Source organism: Dermacentor variabilis, chromosome 11 (assembly GCF_050947875.1).
Source record: "Dermacentor variabilis isolate Ectoservices chromosome 11, ASM5094787v1, whole genome shotgun sequence".
Taxonomy (NCBI): Eukaryota; Metazoa; Arthropoda; class Arachnida; order Ixodida; family Ixodidae; genus Dermacentor; species Dermacentor variabilis.
The window spans coordinates 30,317,520-30,337,732 of record NC_134578.1 but is presented as its reverse complement, the minus strand read 5'-3'; the positions used below and the strand labels follow the sequence as shown (position 1 = coordinate 30,337,732).

The 20,213-nt window shown below is 45.9% G+C and overlaps 1 protein-coding gene across 1 annotated transcript; it reads right to left on the bottom strand.

Annotated features, from left to right (window-relative positions):
* Nucleotides 1-2,088: 2,088 nt before the first annotated feature.
* Nucleotides 2,089-19,668, bottom strand: LOC142563178 (neprilysin-11-like). The gene is made up of 4 exons (XM_075673728.1): nt 18,392-19,668; nt 14,017-14,323; nt 9,335-9,490; nt 2,089-2,860 (listed from the first exon to the last, which is right to left on the bottom strand). The coding sequence occupies exons 1-4, from the start codon at nt 19,666-19,668 to the stop codon at nt 2,564-2,566; spliced, it is 2,037 nt and encodes a 678-aa protein (XP_075529843.1). The 3' UTR covers nt 2,089-2,563.
* Nucleotides 19,669-20,213: the final 545 nt, after the last annotated feature.

Sequence of the window (20,213 nt, the reverse complement as noted above, 5' to 3'; positions counted from 1 at the left end):
GTCTAATAGGAAAGCTTTAAAAATTGCACACTTTCTATACAAAAGCCTAAATTTACCCGCCATGTCACCTGTAAATATTAGTATCAGGTCCACTCGGACATTTCATATTTACTTTTATCCTCTTTTTCTCCCACTCTTTTCTGGAATCTTTCAATCTCATTCCCCATCCTTTTACAAAGTAGCATGCCAGCGGTTATATACGCGCCGGCAAAATTCTCTGCTTTTCTAATAAAGAGCCCTCTCTCTCTCTCTATCTCTCTCAGGGGTGGGTCGTCCGAGAGGTCCGCGCGTGGATCTTTGTTCATAGGCTTCGTTCAAACCGCACACTTGAGGAGCGTTGGCGTCTCCTCATGTACTGTGGAGGTCACAAGAAGTAATGGTTAACCACGGTAAAGTCGTTTGCTCGGCCCAGGATCAGATCTCCACTTACCTACGCTGAATTTTTGTCACAACCGCACGGGGCTGAAAAGACGTGCCCGCCAAAACCCTGCACAATCGGACATGCATCCTTTCACGGTTGTCCTCACGCAATAGCCAATCTCTGGGGCTACTGGGGTAAAATTAATGAACAAATAAAGTGCTCTAGCGGCCGAAGATGGCGCTGTGGCAGAGCAAAAAGTTCCTTCATGGGAAATCGGTGGCGGCCTGCTTCTATTGCAGATATTATAGAGCTGGAGGAGCCGCTGATATCTGCTGTTGTTTTTCTTTTCCTTGATAGCTCTCGTTATTTACAACTGACTGGGAATGCAAATTAATGGGAGTTCGGCGTGTGAACGCGCTGACCCCTAATTTGAGCACCGGAGCACGATGTTTTCTGTTTCTTTTTTTCGAGCGGAACAATGGAAACAGCAGTAGACAGTTTCAAGCGTCTTTGTGGGTGATATCACTGCAGTGTTCAGGCCACATATAAGAACTACGCTCGAAAGCGTTAGTATTCCGGTCGGCTGACTGGCAATCCTCTAATCGACTCATTATTCTCACAACACCGGCAGGGGTTCGTCTACAGCTTTCTACTCAATCAACCGATGACGATGGCCGTGAGTCCCACGTGAATTTAGCGATCGCATCTGATGCGCGACCCGTTTCCAGCGGAAACGTGTCGATGTTTATTTTGAAACCTGCGGAATCTGCTAGGACACCCCTAGATGGCGCTGGAGTTCCCACCGAAAAACTCGCCTGCAGGCGCGACGAATACCTGTCGCGATTTGAGGCAGACAATAGTTGTTTTAACACAAATAGGTTGCTGGGCAGAAATACGCAGCTGGAATCGCGTGGTTCTCAATGGAAGGAACCGTTCATTTTGCGAACATGTGCCTATTACTGTGCTTCGTTTGATATTTTTGCGAAAAGTGTAGTCGGCGCGACACTGTGTCGACACGCCTGTATAACCTGACGCAGCAGGCTGTGCTTAATACAAGGCGATCCATTCTAGATCCGTTGCGCGAACACTAAATGAAAACACTAAATCAGTTTATGGACTGAGAATTCTTTGAAAACTACTTTGGTTAACTTAGCGGCAATAAGTTATTAGAAGAGAACGATAAAGGTCACCGGTACATTTTTTAAGAATTTTCCGCCGAAACCCCAGCGCCCATACGTCAGTGTGACGCCACCGACCTGAAAGTACTTCTTTACATATTTGCGTCATTGTGGCTCTAAAACGGTTATTGAAACTAGCTAAATATGGTATTTACCGCTTTTAGAATACAATATGTTCCATGTTTGCCACTAAAACATATCTAGTCTTTAGCAGGCGTCGTCTAAATTTACGACGCCACGGCAAGCTATTGAGGAAACGTGAAGGTGGCGTTGCCACCGGTTAAACGTTTTGCGTCACGAAGTGACCTCTCACGGTCACAGCGCCTTATTCCTTTGGTATTTTACAAGGTTAGGTTACTATACTTCGGATGAAATGATTGTTCTCTTTAGGGTCCGATTATAAATGTACGTCACGGAGACTCCTTGCTTCGTCCTCCTAAATACGCTCATAGCGAAAGGCTAAACGTGACAAGAAAGGACACAGACAGGGCTGACTTCTAACAGATTCTAACCACAGAAGTAACACTTAATTTGTGTATAACTGTGTAATGAAAGCACCAAAAGTGTAAAGCAAAAAATACAAAATCACCAGGCTATGGCCTAGTCACATCACTTGGAAACAGTGTGTGTTCTATAACGCCGACAGTTACGTTATACACTGTAAACACGTTTAGTATGGCCCCCAAATTAACTGATACTTGTACCTTGCTCCGTACTCCTTTCGTGTGCCTTCGCTGCATGGTCGCAGCACGCACGGTTTCAGTTTTCTTCCAGTTCATTTTAGCCGTGAGCATAAATTAAATTCTGTACGAAACATTCGAATGGCTTGGTGGCGCAGTGCACAGCTCAGGCACAGGTAGAAGCTAGCACACGAAATACAGGCGTGTTCACCAGTCACAGGCGGACAATATCGAAATATGCATGGCCGTATGAAGTGAGAAACAAGCCGCATGAGAAAAATGCACTGATTGTAGCCCGATATGATGAATAAGAAGAGCACATAGATAAGAGCACACTGCCAACTCTACATTCGGCAGCGTCCTTTGATGTAGTGCGCGCTGTCGGAGCACCCGAAGGCGTCACTGAACTCTGGCATGTTGTGAACTGGCAGCAAGCACATCTCGCGCGGCGTGAGCGGATGGGGCTGCCGGGATGCACTGCACCAGAGCAGGCAGTAGCGCATGAAGAAGATGCGCGTCGCCTCCGGCCAGTGAGCGCTAAAGACGCCGTAGTTTGGGGCGTGGTTTCGAAAGTCTTCGGCCATGGCGTCGAAGGCAAGCCGCAGGCCCTGGACGATGGTGTACATGGCCGCCTGCTGCTCCTGCGTTGCGTTCTTGTGTATCAATCTATCATTATCTTTTTGTTATAAAAGACATGCTACAGAAGGGCGTCCCAAAGTATAAATTTTCTCCAGTACTTCCTGTTAAGAACGTGTATACAATGATTGCTATATGGCTAGCTATAAGCGTTTTAGAACAGTACCCACTGACATGACGTTTTCAACTTTCCGCGTTCTATTTCAATGGTGAATGTAAGCGCTGGACCTTAACATCCTAGAAAAGATGCTGGAATGCGTCAGAGTAACCTAAACAACTTAAAGGAGCCCTGGACCACTTTTTATCGAAGTGGAGCAAAGGCATTTGAAGTGAAAATAGGCTATTTCCAAAATACTTTGCCGCAAAAGGTACTTCAATAGGTTAAGCAGCAGCGGAGTTATTGGCAATGAAACACGGCCTCCGCTGTGCGCCCGTTCCTTCTTCAATGCCTTGCACTGCGAAGGCTACGGCGCACTGGGGCGTGCACACAGCACTCCACCTTCTAAACTCGTGGCGGCACCCAGCGGCGGCCGCGGTATCTATGCGATGTAGCCGACCGCAGCTTGATGTCAGCTATCGGCCAATAGCAGCCGTCTAAGGGAATGACGAAATAGTGCGTCTGATGACAAAACAATGCGTCTTGAAGAGAGTGGGGACAGGGCCTTCTGTTGAAAAGAGAGCGTTTGAGAGAAAGGGGACTTCGCGATCCGCTTGCGAGCTCCACGCACTGCGTATGCGACAGCAAAAATTGGCTGAGATGATCACAGCAGCGTATGCTACCCCCGGAATATATTATTTCACCAAGCCCGAGAGGTGGTTCAGGGCCCCTTTAATATAAGAGCTTTTCTACGAAACAGTCTTGGTGTCATTTCACAGGAAGTGCACGTGCCATGAGGTCATGATGCTGAAGCTGGTCCCGTGGATCAAATGGTCGTCTTCAATATGTGCTGCTATACAAGCACGTACCCAGGATCTTTTTCGGGGGCGTGGGGTCCCAACCCAACGTGACTTTTGTACGCAAAAGAGGGGAGGTACCTTTACTAGTACAAATCTGAAGAATGCCCACCTTTCACCATAAAGACGCGTAAACCAGCAAAAGGGAAATGAAATAAGGTGTATAATATACCTCTCTTTTAGACTATATACATATACCTATAGACTTCAGTTACCCCTTCGGCAGAGTCATTTATCAATGGCGTGTGAAATGCACATGGATGTTGTGTGTCTCAGTATTGCTTCTCTTTACAATAAGCAGCGCTAGCGACTCTGGAAAAAGAAAACACTTCTAATAATTTATAACATTTATTAGGGTTGGAAACATCTTCAGTAGCATGCAAAGGTCATAAATATTTACAGGGTGTCCCAATTAGTCATATGCACCAAGATTCAAAAGAACAATGCGTTACTCGAAGAAAACCTAGTTCATATTGTTTACAGTAAAGTGGATTAGCTGGCAGTAATTTTCTCGTTGTTGAAATTTGCTTTGGTAATTGTAAGTAATCATCTAACGCGAGACGTACTCTCCTAGTTATGAAAGTGCCAATAAGGCATTTGAAGGTGCAGCCAAGGGACATCTAACTGCGGTATTTTCAGCGCACTCATTTTTTTACCACTGATAAATAAACCCCGCCAAACATGGAGAATACCACGTGACTGAGCTCTCACCCGGATCATAAAGCAGCGTCCTCGAACAGGCTCCCTATGAGTTATCCAGAACGAAATAAAGGAAAAAAAAAACATCGTGCTCGAGCTAGTGCCTAAACTGCCGCGCCCCGGCCGATGTAATATGTCGCGTTTGGTATTGGAAACAAGCTGAGATATAGCTATTGTGTTAGCGTAAGTAAAGTGCGCGGATGAGTTCGTTTTTGCCACAAAACCTACCAACACAAGAGCGAATTGACAACGTCAGTACACAGGTGTAAAGGTGGTTTGGTTTCGTCGCTGTCGCCATGTCTTTCTCTAATGAGCAGAATGTAAACATGATCCTTGCCTTGGGACGTGCAAATGGCAATAATAGTATGGCCGCAAATATATCTACATCAGTCACCAGGCGAAGTGTGGTGGTAGACCAAACGCATTGACTATGATCAGAAATTATGAAAACGTGAGAGAAACCGGCAGCTTCCACAAAAAGCGGCGGAAGACTCAATTTTTTAGTCCTAGCCTACGCACGGATATTCTAGCATTTATGGCCTCAAAGCCTCATGCTAGCGTGCGGGACGTGGCAACCCAGGTACCATTTCCAAGTCATCAGTTTGGAGGATTATAAATGGCGGCCTTTCACCCGTACCACCTTAACCAGCACCGATGCTTAGAAGATAGGGACCTGTAGAATTGTCTAAATTTCTTGAAGAGGATCCTCACAAAAACCGATGAGTCTCAGGACTCTGAGCAACATCATGTGCACAGATGAAGGCAATTTTCGCATAAACGCCCTGGTAAGTTTGCATAATGCACACTATTGGACAGACTCAAATCCACACTCGGTAAAGCGCAACCGGCACCAAGTACAAGTGGTCGCTCAATGTGTAGTTCGGAATTTACGCTGGTGCTTTAATCGGTCCCAGGTTCTTCGATCACACACTGACTGGACAGTATTACTTTGCCGGATTTCAAATAAAGTTGTTTCCATCCATACGTGAACGAAATCCTTGAAGGAGTGGTGGATGAGTTTCTCAGCGAAGTCTTGATGTCACGTTTTTCACTTCTGTGGTATCAGCCAGATGGGGCACCCACACTCAGCAGGAGCAGAGCACGAAACTGGCTGGATGCGACTTTTCATGCGCAATAGATAGGAAGACTCGTGCCTGTAAATTGCCCGGCAAGGCCACCTGACCTATCTCCACTCGATTTCTTTCTTTTGGCTTATGTGAAACATCGTGCTAACATGATCAAGATGGACGTAAGGTTAGTTCAAGGCAAGGAAACGGATTTCTACCATAGAAATTTGGCGTCGGTCATAAAGAAAGCCATTGAAGATGTGATAAAACGGACACAGTACTGCATAGCTGCAAAGGGAGACCTATTCGAACATGTCCTCTAGGCTGGTGTTCAACAAACCTTACGAATTCATAGATAATAAAGGCACACTGACTTCTGATTTTTGTTTTGTTTTGGTGTAGACATCCTGATTGACAATTCGGCTCATGTAGAAGTCGTATATTTACTTTCTTGAACGCATCGGATTTGCCTTTTCTCTACACGTTGGTTGCTTCCCGGTTTGTTTATTTCGCTTTTACTATTTGACAGGAACCAATTTTTGCAGAACGTATACACTTTCATGAAAAATCAAACGTTCACTTTAATTTGGCTTTGGTCTGAAGCAAGTTTCCGGCGCGAAATATAGCTTCGCGCGCAGTCTTTCGATGCGGTGCAAGCAAAGCCGATATTTTAAAACATTCTATGCATATTAGATTGTTTTACGCATTTCAGGCGTGGTCAGAGCGGCCCTCCGGCCACGTTATCAAGGGCCTTTTGTTATCAATATGATCAATCGGCCTTGTGAGACGGATAATAATCGTGACGTAGAAACGAGTGGAAGAAATAGCTACGAAACCGCGAAACCTGCTGTTGGTGCTCCTTCCGTACCATTATCAAGGTGATGCGTTGTCTCTTCGGGTTTGCGACAGGCAATGCAGTTGCTTTCAATCAGCCCATTTGAAGGTGCTGCTTTTTGATGCGGGTGGGAGCGCCCTTAGGTGGTATTTTTCGTACTTCGTGAGGTTTCTTTGCCAGTCGGTAGAAATTGCACGCAATTAGTACGTCGCTGAAAACACCACAGTTGGATGGCATTTTGGGGTGCCTACAAATGCCTCATTCACATTTGCTAATTAGGACAGTACTTCTCGTGTTAGATAATTATTTCCTTTTACCGCATTCAATTTCAGTAACGAAATAATTACTAGCGGCTACTCCACAGTACCGGAAAGAACATGCACTTGGTTTTCTTCGAGTAACGCATGTGCTCTTACTTTAAGTCTTGGAGCATGATAGTTGGGGAACACTGTATAATTCACTCAGTAACTGAAATGAGGCCAAGCCGGTATCACTCGAAAACAGAATCAACAGCAGTCGTGTGCAGCAGCGCTTATACTCGGACTCACAGAAAAGAGAGAGAGAGAGAGAGGGGCTGCAATTCCGCTGGAAAGGCGAAGTAGTATTAGTGATAGACAAGTATGCGATAATTACATGAAGGAAGATTGCACCACAGAGAGGACTTGGCGCCGGGAAATTTCTCTGGCAGCCTGGCCTGCTATGGCGGCGAGAGCCATCGTCTTCAAGATCCATGTGCAGCCACCTTTGCTTTCATTTTTCGCTCTTCTTAATTACACATTCCACATAGTTTCCAATTTATTACGCAATAAAGTTTGACTATGTCATGTGGTGTGAAGAAGTCTTGATGTGTTTTAGCCTGCATTCATCCTTCGGGCACAACAGAACATTACGAGCTAATTTGTACAGCTTGAGCGAAAAGATTTATAACGGCCATTCCGATTTATTTCTCAGTTCAGGTAGCATGTTGTATGCTATGGAACTCACTAATGGGTGGTATGGCGAAGAACTGGCTATTATTTCTGCGTCATGCTACGAAAGCATAGGTAGATATTTTATGAGGGGCCCCCACAAAATAAGTTCCAATTCACATTTAAATAATGCATGGAAATCAGAAAAAAATTTTTATATTGGTGGATAGTGTGATGCCGAGACTTTTTCCAGGCGTGAAACATCTATTTTTTTAGGAATTCATTGTAGCACTGCATTTTGTTTTGTATGCTGGTGTCATGCTTACTTTCCACCTGTAATTGCAACCATGATGTAATTTGTGGCGGAACCGCAGCATCACCGAGAAAAATTTTCCCGGCTAGAAACTACTTCAGCTCTCAGGAGACCCAGAACTCATTGGCAACATTTTGGCCGCAATGATGCATTTCATGCAGAGCTGACATGCATGTTTCGGGCAAACATGTACATTAGCATGACACTCGTATACAAAACATATCTTGTGTTCATTTAAAAATAATTATTAGAGGCGGCATTCAATGATTGGTCTAAGCAAGAAGTGCTTGTTAACCAATCAGGCTATGCTACAATATTTCCGGTCTACCGGCACTTTGTAAAGAAAGGATGGCTCACATCTCGAACAACTACCTGTGCAGCACTATCCGACAATATAAACTATTTATTATGTCCGTGCTTTATTTAATAATGAATTAGAACTGTGGACACCCCAACAAAAAATTTGTGAATGCCTACTTAAAGTGTTCAGTTCTTGTCGAAATGTCCGTTGCCAACTTTCAGCTAAACTTTAGCAGGGCTCACTGAAATACCTCGAGCCATTAAAGGCTAAAAAATGTTTTATCAAGACAGCTACTAGAATTCTGAATTAGCTGTTCAACACATCTGTCAGACCTCAGTTAGCTGCTTCAGTGTTTGATGGGCAGGGAACTTTATCGAATGCTCAATGGTCAACCTATTCACAATTCACATAAAATAATTTTAAGGTACTATGATAACATTAGCGAGTATCCGTTATTATATCGCAACTTACGAAAAGTTTTTTATTGCAAGCACGAATGGGGCGTTGCAGAGAAATGGCTGCTTGGTTCGCATTCATAGGAGATTTAGAAGAGTGCAAACGACCACTGCATGTCCTGTGAAGTCGGTCTCCATGAGCAACCAAGCCTGCACCACTACCTAAATTTTGAAGTTTCGTGCCTATACCATGCTCACAGGGGGAAATTTGTCGTTATTGTACTTCAATTTTATGTTTTATTGTACCGGTTCCAAGCAAAGGCGCATCGATAAATATCTATCGGAAGCTAAACATTCTCGCCAATCTTCCAATCTCGGCCGTCAGCTGTTGGGCCAACTTTTCGAGGGAAAAAGCGAAGTGAGTGCCTTTGTGGAGATTTGGCTAGCCAAGGCTGGCTGGCTGCATGATGTAATCTCTCTGTTAGTTTAGTTCCTGCCGCCGTGCATTTTAAGCGACGCCAGGCAAAAAGAAAAAAAGAAGTTTTATTCTTGACAATTAGAGCCGCTGTAAAATTTTTTTAGTGACCCTAGTGACAACAAAGCCGTGGCGCCATCTATCGCTTGTTGGGCAAAATGAAATGAGAATCCTGTTTTGCCAATACACTGAAAGACGGCGCCACCTATAAGGACCCGCCGTATATTTTAGCTAAAGGAAAATGCGGTATCACTGTCTCCGCGAGTTTATTATTTTGCGAACGTAACTTTCAATTGACGTTGCTCCTGATGTAATGCCTTTTAAATGGTGCCGCCGCTCTCATCTCTTCTCCGGAAATATAAAGGCTGTTTGTCTTCCAAGTAAAAAGATGAAATACGACGTATGAAACGACGTTCTTTCAGCCACGGTCGCCACAGAGCCCACTGACCACTATAACTACCAGCGTGCTTTGCGGCGGCAGCGGTGGCACTGTGAAAATGGTCCTTTTGCGTACACTAGGTTCGCAACGTACCTGCGGTGATTCAGCAACTTGATCCTTGAAGCCGAGCCGGTAGTGAAGGTCGACGAGGCATCGGATGCGGAGGGAGTACCTGTCGTGGGTGTCCCTGGCCCACCAGGACCCGCCATGCCTGAACCCAGCAAAGTCTGGGTGCATTATAATTGCCACCTGTAGGTAAAATTGGGTGTTTGATTAAAATGCTAGTGCACGAAACTGGAAGGGTACGCGGCGCCGGCCACTGCAGCCGCGTGCAGTATCAAGAAGAGTGCTAAGAAAGCACGGCGAACTGCAGCAAGAGCCCGAACTCATGAACTCTCAAAGTGACTGGAAGACACTTAACGCCATTATTATTCCCGGGAGCAGGCGAACGCCTCTCTAAATGCGGATATCAGCGGCGTCGTGTGGTTCCCGAAGGAAATAACTTTTTTTTCACGCTAGGATGACGTGTGAGTTATCTGGATATGGCTTGAGTCGCGCTTATGCAAGAAAAAATACTTAACCACGCAGCCATGGAAGTATAGAGGCGCTGCTTTTCTCCTATTGCACTAGTTTCAGAAAGCCAACGTAGCTACTTATGGTAACTTTTTTTAAACAGGAATGTGCAGTAAAGAGAGTGGAAACTCACATAATACAGAAAAAAAGCCTTAAAATTATGGCACAATCATAGGCAGCCATTTATTGTGGGCAAATCGCATAACACTGAACAAACAGCTTCATAATTCGTTTTAAAACATTTTAACGACCTTACAGGGTGTATAAAAGGTGCTCCATTTGTCTCATGTCTAGCGTACTCACCTTTATGCGTGAGAGCGTTAAGGGGTTGTGTATCATTGATGAGCGTAAATGAATTTTTTCACGAATTTTTTTATGGCACGTAAACGTAATGATAGCTGCGACAGATTACAGAAGTCTGCAGGAAGTAAACTTTGATAGCTCCTGCGTCGTACACTCGGTACGTAGCAGGTGCTAGCATTCCCAGGGCACTTCCCGCACTTTCCAGGGGCTGTCTGCGTGGCGATGTCTCTGACCGTTTTCCCGCCACTTGGGTCACTGGGTGGCCCATAGTCTAGTGGTTAGAGCATCGCGCCACTGTGATGAGGGAACTTGGGTGCAAACCAATCATCGGGTCAACTTGGGTCAGGAAGAATTTGACATTGCATATGTGCCGCTGGTCACCTAACCAACTGTTTACTGGGAGTGGGAGGTATATGGCCTAATAGGCAGCGCATCGGGAATGCTGTGCTGATGGAAAAGGGTTCGAAACCAACCGTCAGAACAACTGCATGAGGCATTGGGTATATGTCGCGTTTCAAAGAACCGCTTTGATGACAACTTGGAGCATTGCTTATGTGCGACTTAGTCTGTGCCGCAATTCAATAAACCTGACGCCAAATTCGGTTACTAGGTACGTGCCATTCTCCAATGAATCTGCTTAAGGCCAACTTTGGCAAATGGGTACGTGCCGCTGGGAATACACCGCTTTTCAATGAGCGTTTTACAGCGTGACAGCGTGACCATTTTACGATGTGACATACGCGCCGCATAGCGTCGATACGTCCAAACTTTGCACTGCAGTTCTATTATATTCCACCAGGTGTCCCGACATGTAGCAGTTGCATACAGCAGTTGCATGCCGTGCGTATCTGGACCTGATTAACTCAAGCAGGCTAGGTGGCTATTTGTTACCCCCCTGTTTCGAGGGGAATGCCAATAAACCCTCATTATCATCGTCATCAACAGCAAGGTACCGTACCACGGGTCAAGAGCTGAGATGTGTGCGCCTCGTAGTCTGGATACCTGTGTTTATTCTTCGGTACACGTTATGGCACCTCATGACAAGGTGCGAAGCGCTGCCGAAGAAACGAATCGTAGAGTTACGCACGCGGCTGCAACCAAGGCGACATCGGGCTCAGCAGACCGCAGTGCAGAGAGCAGGACAAGCCGCAGCTTGTCGCGGGCGCCCGGCGGACAGTTCATTCTGATCTTGTGAAAACGACGCGAAGAGGCTTCGCCGCGAAGGCCCTGTAGTGGCGTAGTGCCAAAAATGGAGCTCCTCCAGCTTACGCTGTGATCGCGTTGCATGTAGCGTGTATGTATGTTGCATGTGGCATGTGTTGCATGTAGCCTGTGACTTTTTGGATTCCAACATGGGTGTCTGGGTACGAGTCACTGGGCCTCTGCTACTCTTCAATGAACCTCTTTATCGCCAACTTTTGCAACAATTTTCGCATAGCTATGTAGCACGTCTTAATAGAAAATAAATTATTTAAAATTTATCTGCTGGGCAAAGAGGGAAAATCAAATTCCTGTCATATATAATCAGGCAAACTTCTCTGAACGATACATTCACACGAGCGCCATGCGCGGACTTCCTGGCAGTGCAGCTGGATGACGCAGCGTGTCCATAGTTAAGCACCAGAGGGGAGCCCGGCTGCACGGGTGCTGAAGCATGACGCGTTTCTGCGGTGGCAATACGGCGTTTTGCTAAGTTCCTTCGTCGCTGACCGCCCTGACGTCGACATTCATCATCATATGGTTTCTGCTGTAATTGTTTTTCAGTTTCTTCTACATTTACTTTCTCGTGCGTTTTGCTAAGCGTCCACTCGTATTTCAAGCTTAATACGGTTGCATGGAGGCCGCTTTTTATCTACACTTTCGAAAGCTAGGCTTTCTACGCGGCCCGAAACTTCGCTGGAGTGGACTTTCAAGGATGCAGAAACATTCAAAATCTACCGAAGCTTTAGAGTTACGTGTCGACGCTTTCAGTATTACGCGACTTTTTGGCCATTTTAATATTACAGTACTTCGTTTGAATCACTCACGCTGAGCTCGATTCTATCGACCAAAACGCATTCTTGTGGCGATTACCATTCTTAGGCAACTTCATCTTGTTTGCGGTTCATATCCCACCTCTATCACATGCTCAGTGACCAATGTTGTTTCTTAGTTGGGACCACTAGGAGCTGGCCGCGGTCTTGCCGAGCTGTAACATAGGCAGCTGTGTATGTGCCTCAAGTGACAACTTTACGTTGGCTGCTGTCTGATCTTGTGAATGTGCAAGTAGAAGTGCGAACATGCTCCACCTGGAATCGAATAACCTGAACATGTAACTTGCGATGCTGAACAGTGTTATCGAGAAACACATACCAAACGGCTTTTCTAAGTACCTTAGTAGTTTTCTCACAAATTAATTTTGATAAGTTTCTTCACAATAAAACTACCACTAGGTTTACTTGTCACCTCAACTTTTGTACTGCCTAAAATCCCGTTAGAAGACTTAAAAACTGACATCTTCATCTGCGGCTTAAAACTGTGGGATGGTTTGTATTACTGCCTCAAATTATCCTGGCATCAATTTTCTGAGCAAGTTTACACTCCTTGTGAATCTTGCTTTATGCTTTTTCAATGTATTCAGTTAGATCCTAATGCGTGTTATTGCAGCACGGCATTTGACATCTGAACCGTTGCATGTTCGTTAAAATGCGCATCACACGTTATTGTTGGTGCTTTGTGGCTTGGTATCCTTCTTTATGGCGTTTCTTGAGCTTTGGCCCTTTTTCCAATTGTTTTTCAATTTTCTACATTAGCCGAGGGACTCGTTCCAGTCTCAAACTTATAGACAACTGCCGGTATCCTCATAAAATCCAAGAAAATTATAGTAACCCAATACCGTTTAAAGTCAGGTCGTGTGTTCAACTGGTCTGCTATGATTTCCGAAAAATATAATCGCTTGATCAGATTGACCGGCCACATGCACGTATGAGAACCTTCATATATATCCCAGGCAATTTATCGCTCCAGTTAGCTTAGATGAAAGCGTCTGTTGTTTTGCTATACAGCTTCTAAAATGACATGGCGGTTCCTCGCCTTCACTTTTCTGCCTAGACATTTTATTTATTCAGGTTTCCTTACAGGTTCAGTCAGGAACTGTAAGGTGTCATTCGGTGTCATTTGCAATCTACAACACACTTGCATATAGATGCACACAGCCAGTGTGCAACTCTCGCCCTTGGTGGGACGGCCCCTAAGGCTTTGCTACCCATTGTCTTCCTTTCCTAACCTTAAAGATGTACAGTTGAATCAAGTCTATCTAATTCAATTCGTTTTTCATTGTCGGTAACGATTAAGTATATATTGTACAAAATATCAATTTCCTCTAGAGCCACGGGCAACAAACGTTATTGCGAAGCGCTTGACATATGGTATAGCCTGCACCTAGCAGCATGCTACACCAAATTGCTTTACCTTACCATTTGTTGCTGAACATTTCAAAATTATGAAAGCTGTTGCCTGTGGCAGCGGACACAATATCTAATAAATAGGGTAAATTATGTGTAGTTCACTTCGTTAAAAATTAAATTATAGGGTTTTACTTGCCAAAACGACTTTCTGATTATGAGGCACGCCGGAAATGTGGACCAGCTGGGGTTCTTTAACGTGCACCTAAATCTAAGTACACAATTGTTTGCGCATTTCGCCCCCGTCGAAATGCGGCCGCCGTGGCCGGGATTCAAACCCGCGACATCGTGCTCAGCAGCCCTACACCATAGCCACTCAGCTACCACGTTCACTTCCTGTCCACTGAAAAAGCAAAAAAAAAAAGAGAACCCCCTGTAGTCGAAGCTTCGGCGGTGAGTAGATTGGTGTGCGTAGTGAGGTATGGCTGTCAGTCGAGTTACCGCCACGCAACGCACCTGACTCGCCAGGAGGGCTCCCACTGTGCCGTAGTTGAAGTAGGAAGGCACGTCGGAGCCGTACATGTACGGCTCCGTGTGATAAAGGCCGGGCACAACGACGACGCCTACGCGTCGCAAATAAGCCACGTCGCCAATGTATCCATGAGGCATGGCGTGCTGATCCTGCATGGTTGGCGGGCTGACCATGCGAACCCGCTGGTCGTGCTGTCGGGCAAGCCAGTACTTGGACGCGAACGAGTGCTCATGGTCGTCGCTGTCAGTGAAGACTGAGCCATTGTTGGCTCCTCCGCCGATGTCCAGGCCGCTGGATAATTTCGGTACGCGCTTTCGTAAGTGTTTAGGCATGACACATATCGAGGTGTTTCAACAATCAAACGAGTATACATGTTAAATTTTTTTAAAAGCGTTAAATTTATATGGACTCTTGAGCCCCCTTTGCGGTTTGTGTGTCATACATGTTTCTGTGTGGCCCGTCATAGGACCTAGGAGCGAATTTGACAGGGTCGCACACACACACACACACGCACACACACACACACACACACACACACACACACACACACACACACACACACACACACACACACATATATATATATATATATATATATATATATATATATATATATATAGAGAGAGAGAGAGAGAGAGAGAGGACGCCTACAAACAAGGACGCGAAGAACAACATAGGGAACATTATTTGTACTTAAGGTAATATATATATATATATATATATATATATATATATTACCTTTTTGCTATTCTTGGCTTGGAACCTGCTTTCCCCAGCATCGCACTTTAACCATTAGGCCATGGACACGTGGCGGAATAGATTGAATAAAACACCTTTAAGAATATCCTTCTTAAAAGCCTTCACTATGAGACGCTTGGCTTGCTAGGTACGTCTCATAAGAACGAGTTACTTGTAAAAAGTGAGCTTGCGCATGTTGTATATAGCTGACGGCAAAGATAGAAGTCACGGGACGTGTTCATCGCTGAAATTCGCTGCGCGTCTCCCATCGTACTGTGTCGCGCAGTGTCGCTTTCCCACAAGGCCGAGCGCATCGCTTCTTGGTTCAGTAAGTTTAATCCCTCAATAAAAGTTCCGCTCTCTCGGCAACGTCCACCATGGTGTCAAGAGGGATATATATATAAATATATATATATATATATATATATATATATATATATATATATAGAGAGAGAGAGAGAGAGAGAGAGAGAGAGAGGACGCCTACAAACAAGGACGCCAAGAGCAACATAGGGAAAATTATTTGTACTTACTCACTGAATTACATCATCACTGAAATCTGTAGCGCGTCTCCTGTCGCAATACGCCGTTTGGCTTTGCTGGGTCATCAAAGCTTCGCGATTGCACCGATCCTCGCGTGCCTGGGATCTAGGTAACTTTCATTACGATAGCTTGATGCCATAGCGCCAGCCTTCATCACAAGGCTTGCCTTCATGAAATATCTACAGGGCAATTCTCCGTGCAAGCTTGCCCTATGAATCTGCTAGGAGCTCGGTTTAGCGGAGGCAGGCAATACACGTTTTGACAGGTTGAGAACGAAGAGTAGTCTCGCTTTATACCACAGTAACACAGTTTCGCCTAGTGGCAAACCTGTTTGTCCCACTGGAAGGTTGCTCTTGTGTATCACTGTCCGTACACTACAACATGAGTTAATGTGGGCTGTTCGATTATATGCTGGATTGAGCGGTTTCAAATGGCTCATACCGCCAGAGCCCCAGTTCCCTGCGTGGATTAATGACGAAACTATTCAGAGGTAAACGAAGACTTATTTCGGCAGAAAGTCAGCGCCTGGAGACGTTGCGCCACGTTTGTTGGCTGGACAGGCTAGAATTGGATTATAAGTGTGGTTTGTTGACAAGGCGCAGATGAGCAGAGAAACTTTAGCCGCGTGAAACATGGGGATGGATTGACCTGAGCGAAGTTATAAATTCCAGTAGGCATCCTGCAAACGTGTAAATGAAGGGGGGTAGTAGTGCTCAAGGCAGTTAATAAATAGAAGTAGCGCAGCAAAGAGGCAAGGACAAAACAGATAATAGCGCTGCAGCTCGAGGAACAAATAAGTTATTTCGGAAAAAAAACAAGAAAACAGCTCATGGTCAGCGCATGCGCATAAAAAAACCTCAGCGAGGGTTTTAATAAAATTGAGGCAGAGACAATCGAAGGTGATTGTCAAAGTCAACGATAGCTTTCTTATGCAACCTACTGCATATTCCCACGCCATCCATGGGTTACGGAGCTTTATGGATATATCAGCAGGCGCAGGAAGTTTCAATTGGGCTCCTTTGATTGCACAAAGTATCTCGGCACTGTTTCGAATTGCGGTTGGCAACATGGATAGGCAGCAACGTGTATAGGATAGGACGCGGTTGGCAACGTTGATAGGTTAGGCATTGTTACACAAGAAAGCTATCGCTGACTGTGGCCATCATCTTCGGTTGCTTCTGCCACAAGTTGCTGTCTGCTACCTGATGAGCTGTGACAATGCGCTTGAGAGGCATCACTTATGTAGGAGAGTATTGGAGTCCGAGGAGAGTATGAGCGCGTATCAGACGAGGCGCATGGCGCTGCATCCGGTGAACGCGGTGGCGTGGCTGTTATGACGTCACCCCGGGTTCGCTGACGAGCGTGGTTGTCACGTGATTTCGGGGCTGTCATGCCACGCGCGGTTCCTGTCCGCGCTTCGACCCCGGTGCCCCACTGCGTGACGTCCTCACATATGCCTCCTCCTCCTCACCTCTCCTCCTCCGTGCTTGTATTACGCCCTGCGCTTATTTATTGTGCGAGATCGCCAGTCCCCGCTCGCCATCCATTCTAACTGGAGTAGCTAAAATCAGCTATCGCTTGAAAACAAAGCCCGATCGAATGTTTATTAGAACTAAAACTATAACGCTATCAAACAACCTTTCTCACCCTTCCTCAAGTTGACAGGCTTGTCAATAACGCGAACGGCGCCTCTATGCCTGGCAAAAAGCTTGATAAACAGCCTTCTGTGTTGTTAAAAACCCTGGTGGCGTTGTTTTTCGGTGAATATGCAGACAAATAATTGTTTAATCAACGATTACTGGAATAAATAAGTTGTTAACTGAATACCAGCACTGCTGTAAGTCTTCTTCATGTCTTCCTTGTGCCATGGCATGCTTTTAACTACACAATTAATCAATTCGTCCAACAACATGTCTTTGATATGTTCAAGGTGCGTAATCTCTACTCCAGAGCGCAGTTACATTCCACTAAAAACCTACAGGATTATTGTTCATTCTAGACCGGTATTGGTTACGAGATATTCGTCTCTAAATGCGCTGACTAAACACGTTGGCTGTGTTAAAGCAAAAGCGCGAAGTCCAAGACGGACACAACAGAGTTCTGACTGCCAACTAACGCTTTTGCGATTTCAGCGATAGCAGTAAACATAAAAGCTAAACCCTCAGGAAGAGACGCAAACAAGGAAGCGGGAAAATGTGAATTAATTTAATTGCAAATGCGCTGCCGATTATAGCCTCTTTGAGAGAGCATTCTGCCAAGGTTATCGTAGCTTTGCGCCTGTACATTGCACATCAAATAGACGATCACACACTGTGCCATCATATTGGCCGAAAAGATTTGATCTTGCAACCTATTAGTCACTACATATATGGTGGATATTAGCATGGTAATAGAGATAAAGTCATCAACAGTGGTTGACTAATAAAAGGATGCAAGCCATCGTTCAGACAAGGGAACTGTGAGCAAGTCTCCTTGTACAAGGAAGGGACAATGCGTTTTTACTTCTGTCATTGTAGACAATGAGATAATTTTCTGATCTACATTGAATTTACCATTTGGAATACTGATCGTTATCTTTATACAATTATACCACGCGACGCACGCTGTTTAGATGCATTGCGCTATATCTATAAGTGAATGCAGGAAAAAAAAACTGTCGAAAGGGCATCCAAAAGCGAACCTTGATGCAACGTTATTTTTTGTATAACCTGCCAGAAACAACAGCCTATAATTTCTGTTTAAAAATTCATGCAATCCGAAATTCCCCCTGCCATGCTTGGAATAAACTGACGTAGTGTGTAGAGTGTGGATACCGCTCACATTGGCGGCGAATTGTTTTTCTTGTATTTTCGTTTCTCTTAGCTTCTAATTTCTACACTTCAGTTAAAGCATCAAATAACTTTCCCTGTGTTTCGCTTCGCTTCATTATCTGTTGGACTGATATGGTTGACATTGAGAAAAATCGGGACACTCGGTTCCCCCTTCTCGTTCATGGCGTTACAAAGAGATAGTTCCGTTCACTGATAGTATTGAAACCTAGCTGTAGGATTCAATAGAGAGAAAACAAAGTGACCACACCTGTAATTAGTTTTCGAATCGATTGGCTCTTGGATGACCACCGGCGTGCTGGAAACTTCCTGACTGGCTACCCCACGACTTTTTTCGCCGAGCCACGTGAAGATCTTGCGACTCGTCGATGCCTTCTTGATGGTGGTGAATATGTCTTCGAGGAGACTTGCGCTGCTTCGGGCACGTAGCAGTGTGGCTACCAGCTGCGGCCACGTCTTGGTGAGGCACTCTCTGGCCCTGCTCAGGCACAGCCATGCCACGCTCTTCTCGCCGGACACCACTCGACGCTTGTCGTTTTCCATGGTGGCCACGTACGATGCCAAATAGGCGGACAAGTAAAGCGCCGCAATCCGGGTGCCTTTACTGAAGAGAACGCTTAAGACGTGCCTGACCATCTTCGCGTCCCTCATCAGTACGGTGCCTCGACGCCCCAGAGCACGCCAGGCAGGAAGAATAACGTTGGCAGCCTTCAGCCACTCAGGGACCGTGACGCCGTCGACGAAGCCACGAAAGGCGACGTCAAAGGGAGCACGCTCTAGAAAGGACTTGCCATGTGTTTCCAACGCCATGTCTAAGTCGGCGTCGAGCCAGTAGAGCACCTGCGCGACATCCGTGGCGTTCTTGACGTCCGGGAAGGCTTCGAGCACCTGGCGCAGAAGACGCCAAGAGTGGCTCTCACTCGTCGTGGCGCCCATGCTGTCGCCGTTCCTCAAGAACCTCTTGTTAAGGGATGAACCCGGGGCTACGTACAGTGGCTCCTCACCTCCGTCCCGAACTATCATTATTGCGACCACGGAGTATAAACCAGTCTCCAGGCAGGTGCGCATGAGAAATCCGGCGACCACAGCTTTACTGTTGGCTCTTTGAAGCTTCGACAGGGACAGGAAGGCATCCGCAGACTCGAGGGCTTGGGTGAGCGTTGTCTCGACTGCCACGTACCGCTCGCAAGTCCTGTAGACCTGACTCAACACCTTGGCACCTTCTCTCTCGTAGTTCCCAAGCTGGTCGGACGCAATGGCCTCTTGCAACTTGACCTCAAACGCCTTGACGCTGTCGCCGTGGAAGCTGCCTCCGGTCTCGCGGTTGACCCATTGCCCGCAGACGTGGTCGTAGAAATCGACGCAAGGGTCTGCACTGGTGTTGAGAAGGGCATACAAGTCCCGCCTGGCCGCGACACACGGAGATTCGATGCACGCGACTTGCTCGATGGTATCGTAGTTGGTCACGAGCACCAAGGTGACAGAGGCAGCGGCCACGCAGATGACGAAGAACGCGCTGCACAGCATCCCGGCAGTAGTGATTCTCGGTTGGACAGTAGGATGGGTGACGTGTGCTCGAACTGGGATTGAGACAAGAAGCTGAGATTTACTGAGAAATTGGACACCGGTATATTATTCGCTGTGCCAGACGGAGTTGATTCGCCTCGTCACCTGCTGTCAGTTTTAAATTCTCTTTCTCTCAGACAACATCTTTCAAACGTTTACGTCATCTTATTTTCACAATTGTGTCTGGCTGTCTCTAGCACCATATATGTACCCATGCATTCTCCATACTCTATAGTGACTTTGATCCCCTTAGTTACGGTTCTGTGAAAAGTAGTTTGACGCTTTTAGACTTGCCGAACACAGTAACCCGCCCTTTTATTGTGATAAAAACTATATGGACACTCCAGGCGAATTTCCTCCGTCGTGGTAGGTTACGGCTTGGTGTTTCGAATGAAGTGAAAGTGCGATAATATCGCGGTCACGTGCTATATGCTGTAGGTACGCGGAAAAGCATGCGAAGGCGAGCCGAGAAAGATGGTAGCTTGATGCGGCGGCGTCTGCTCACG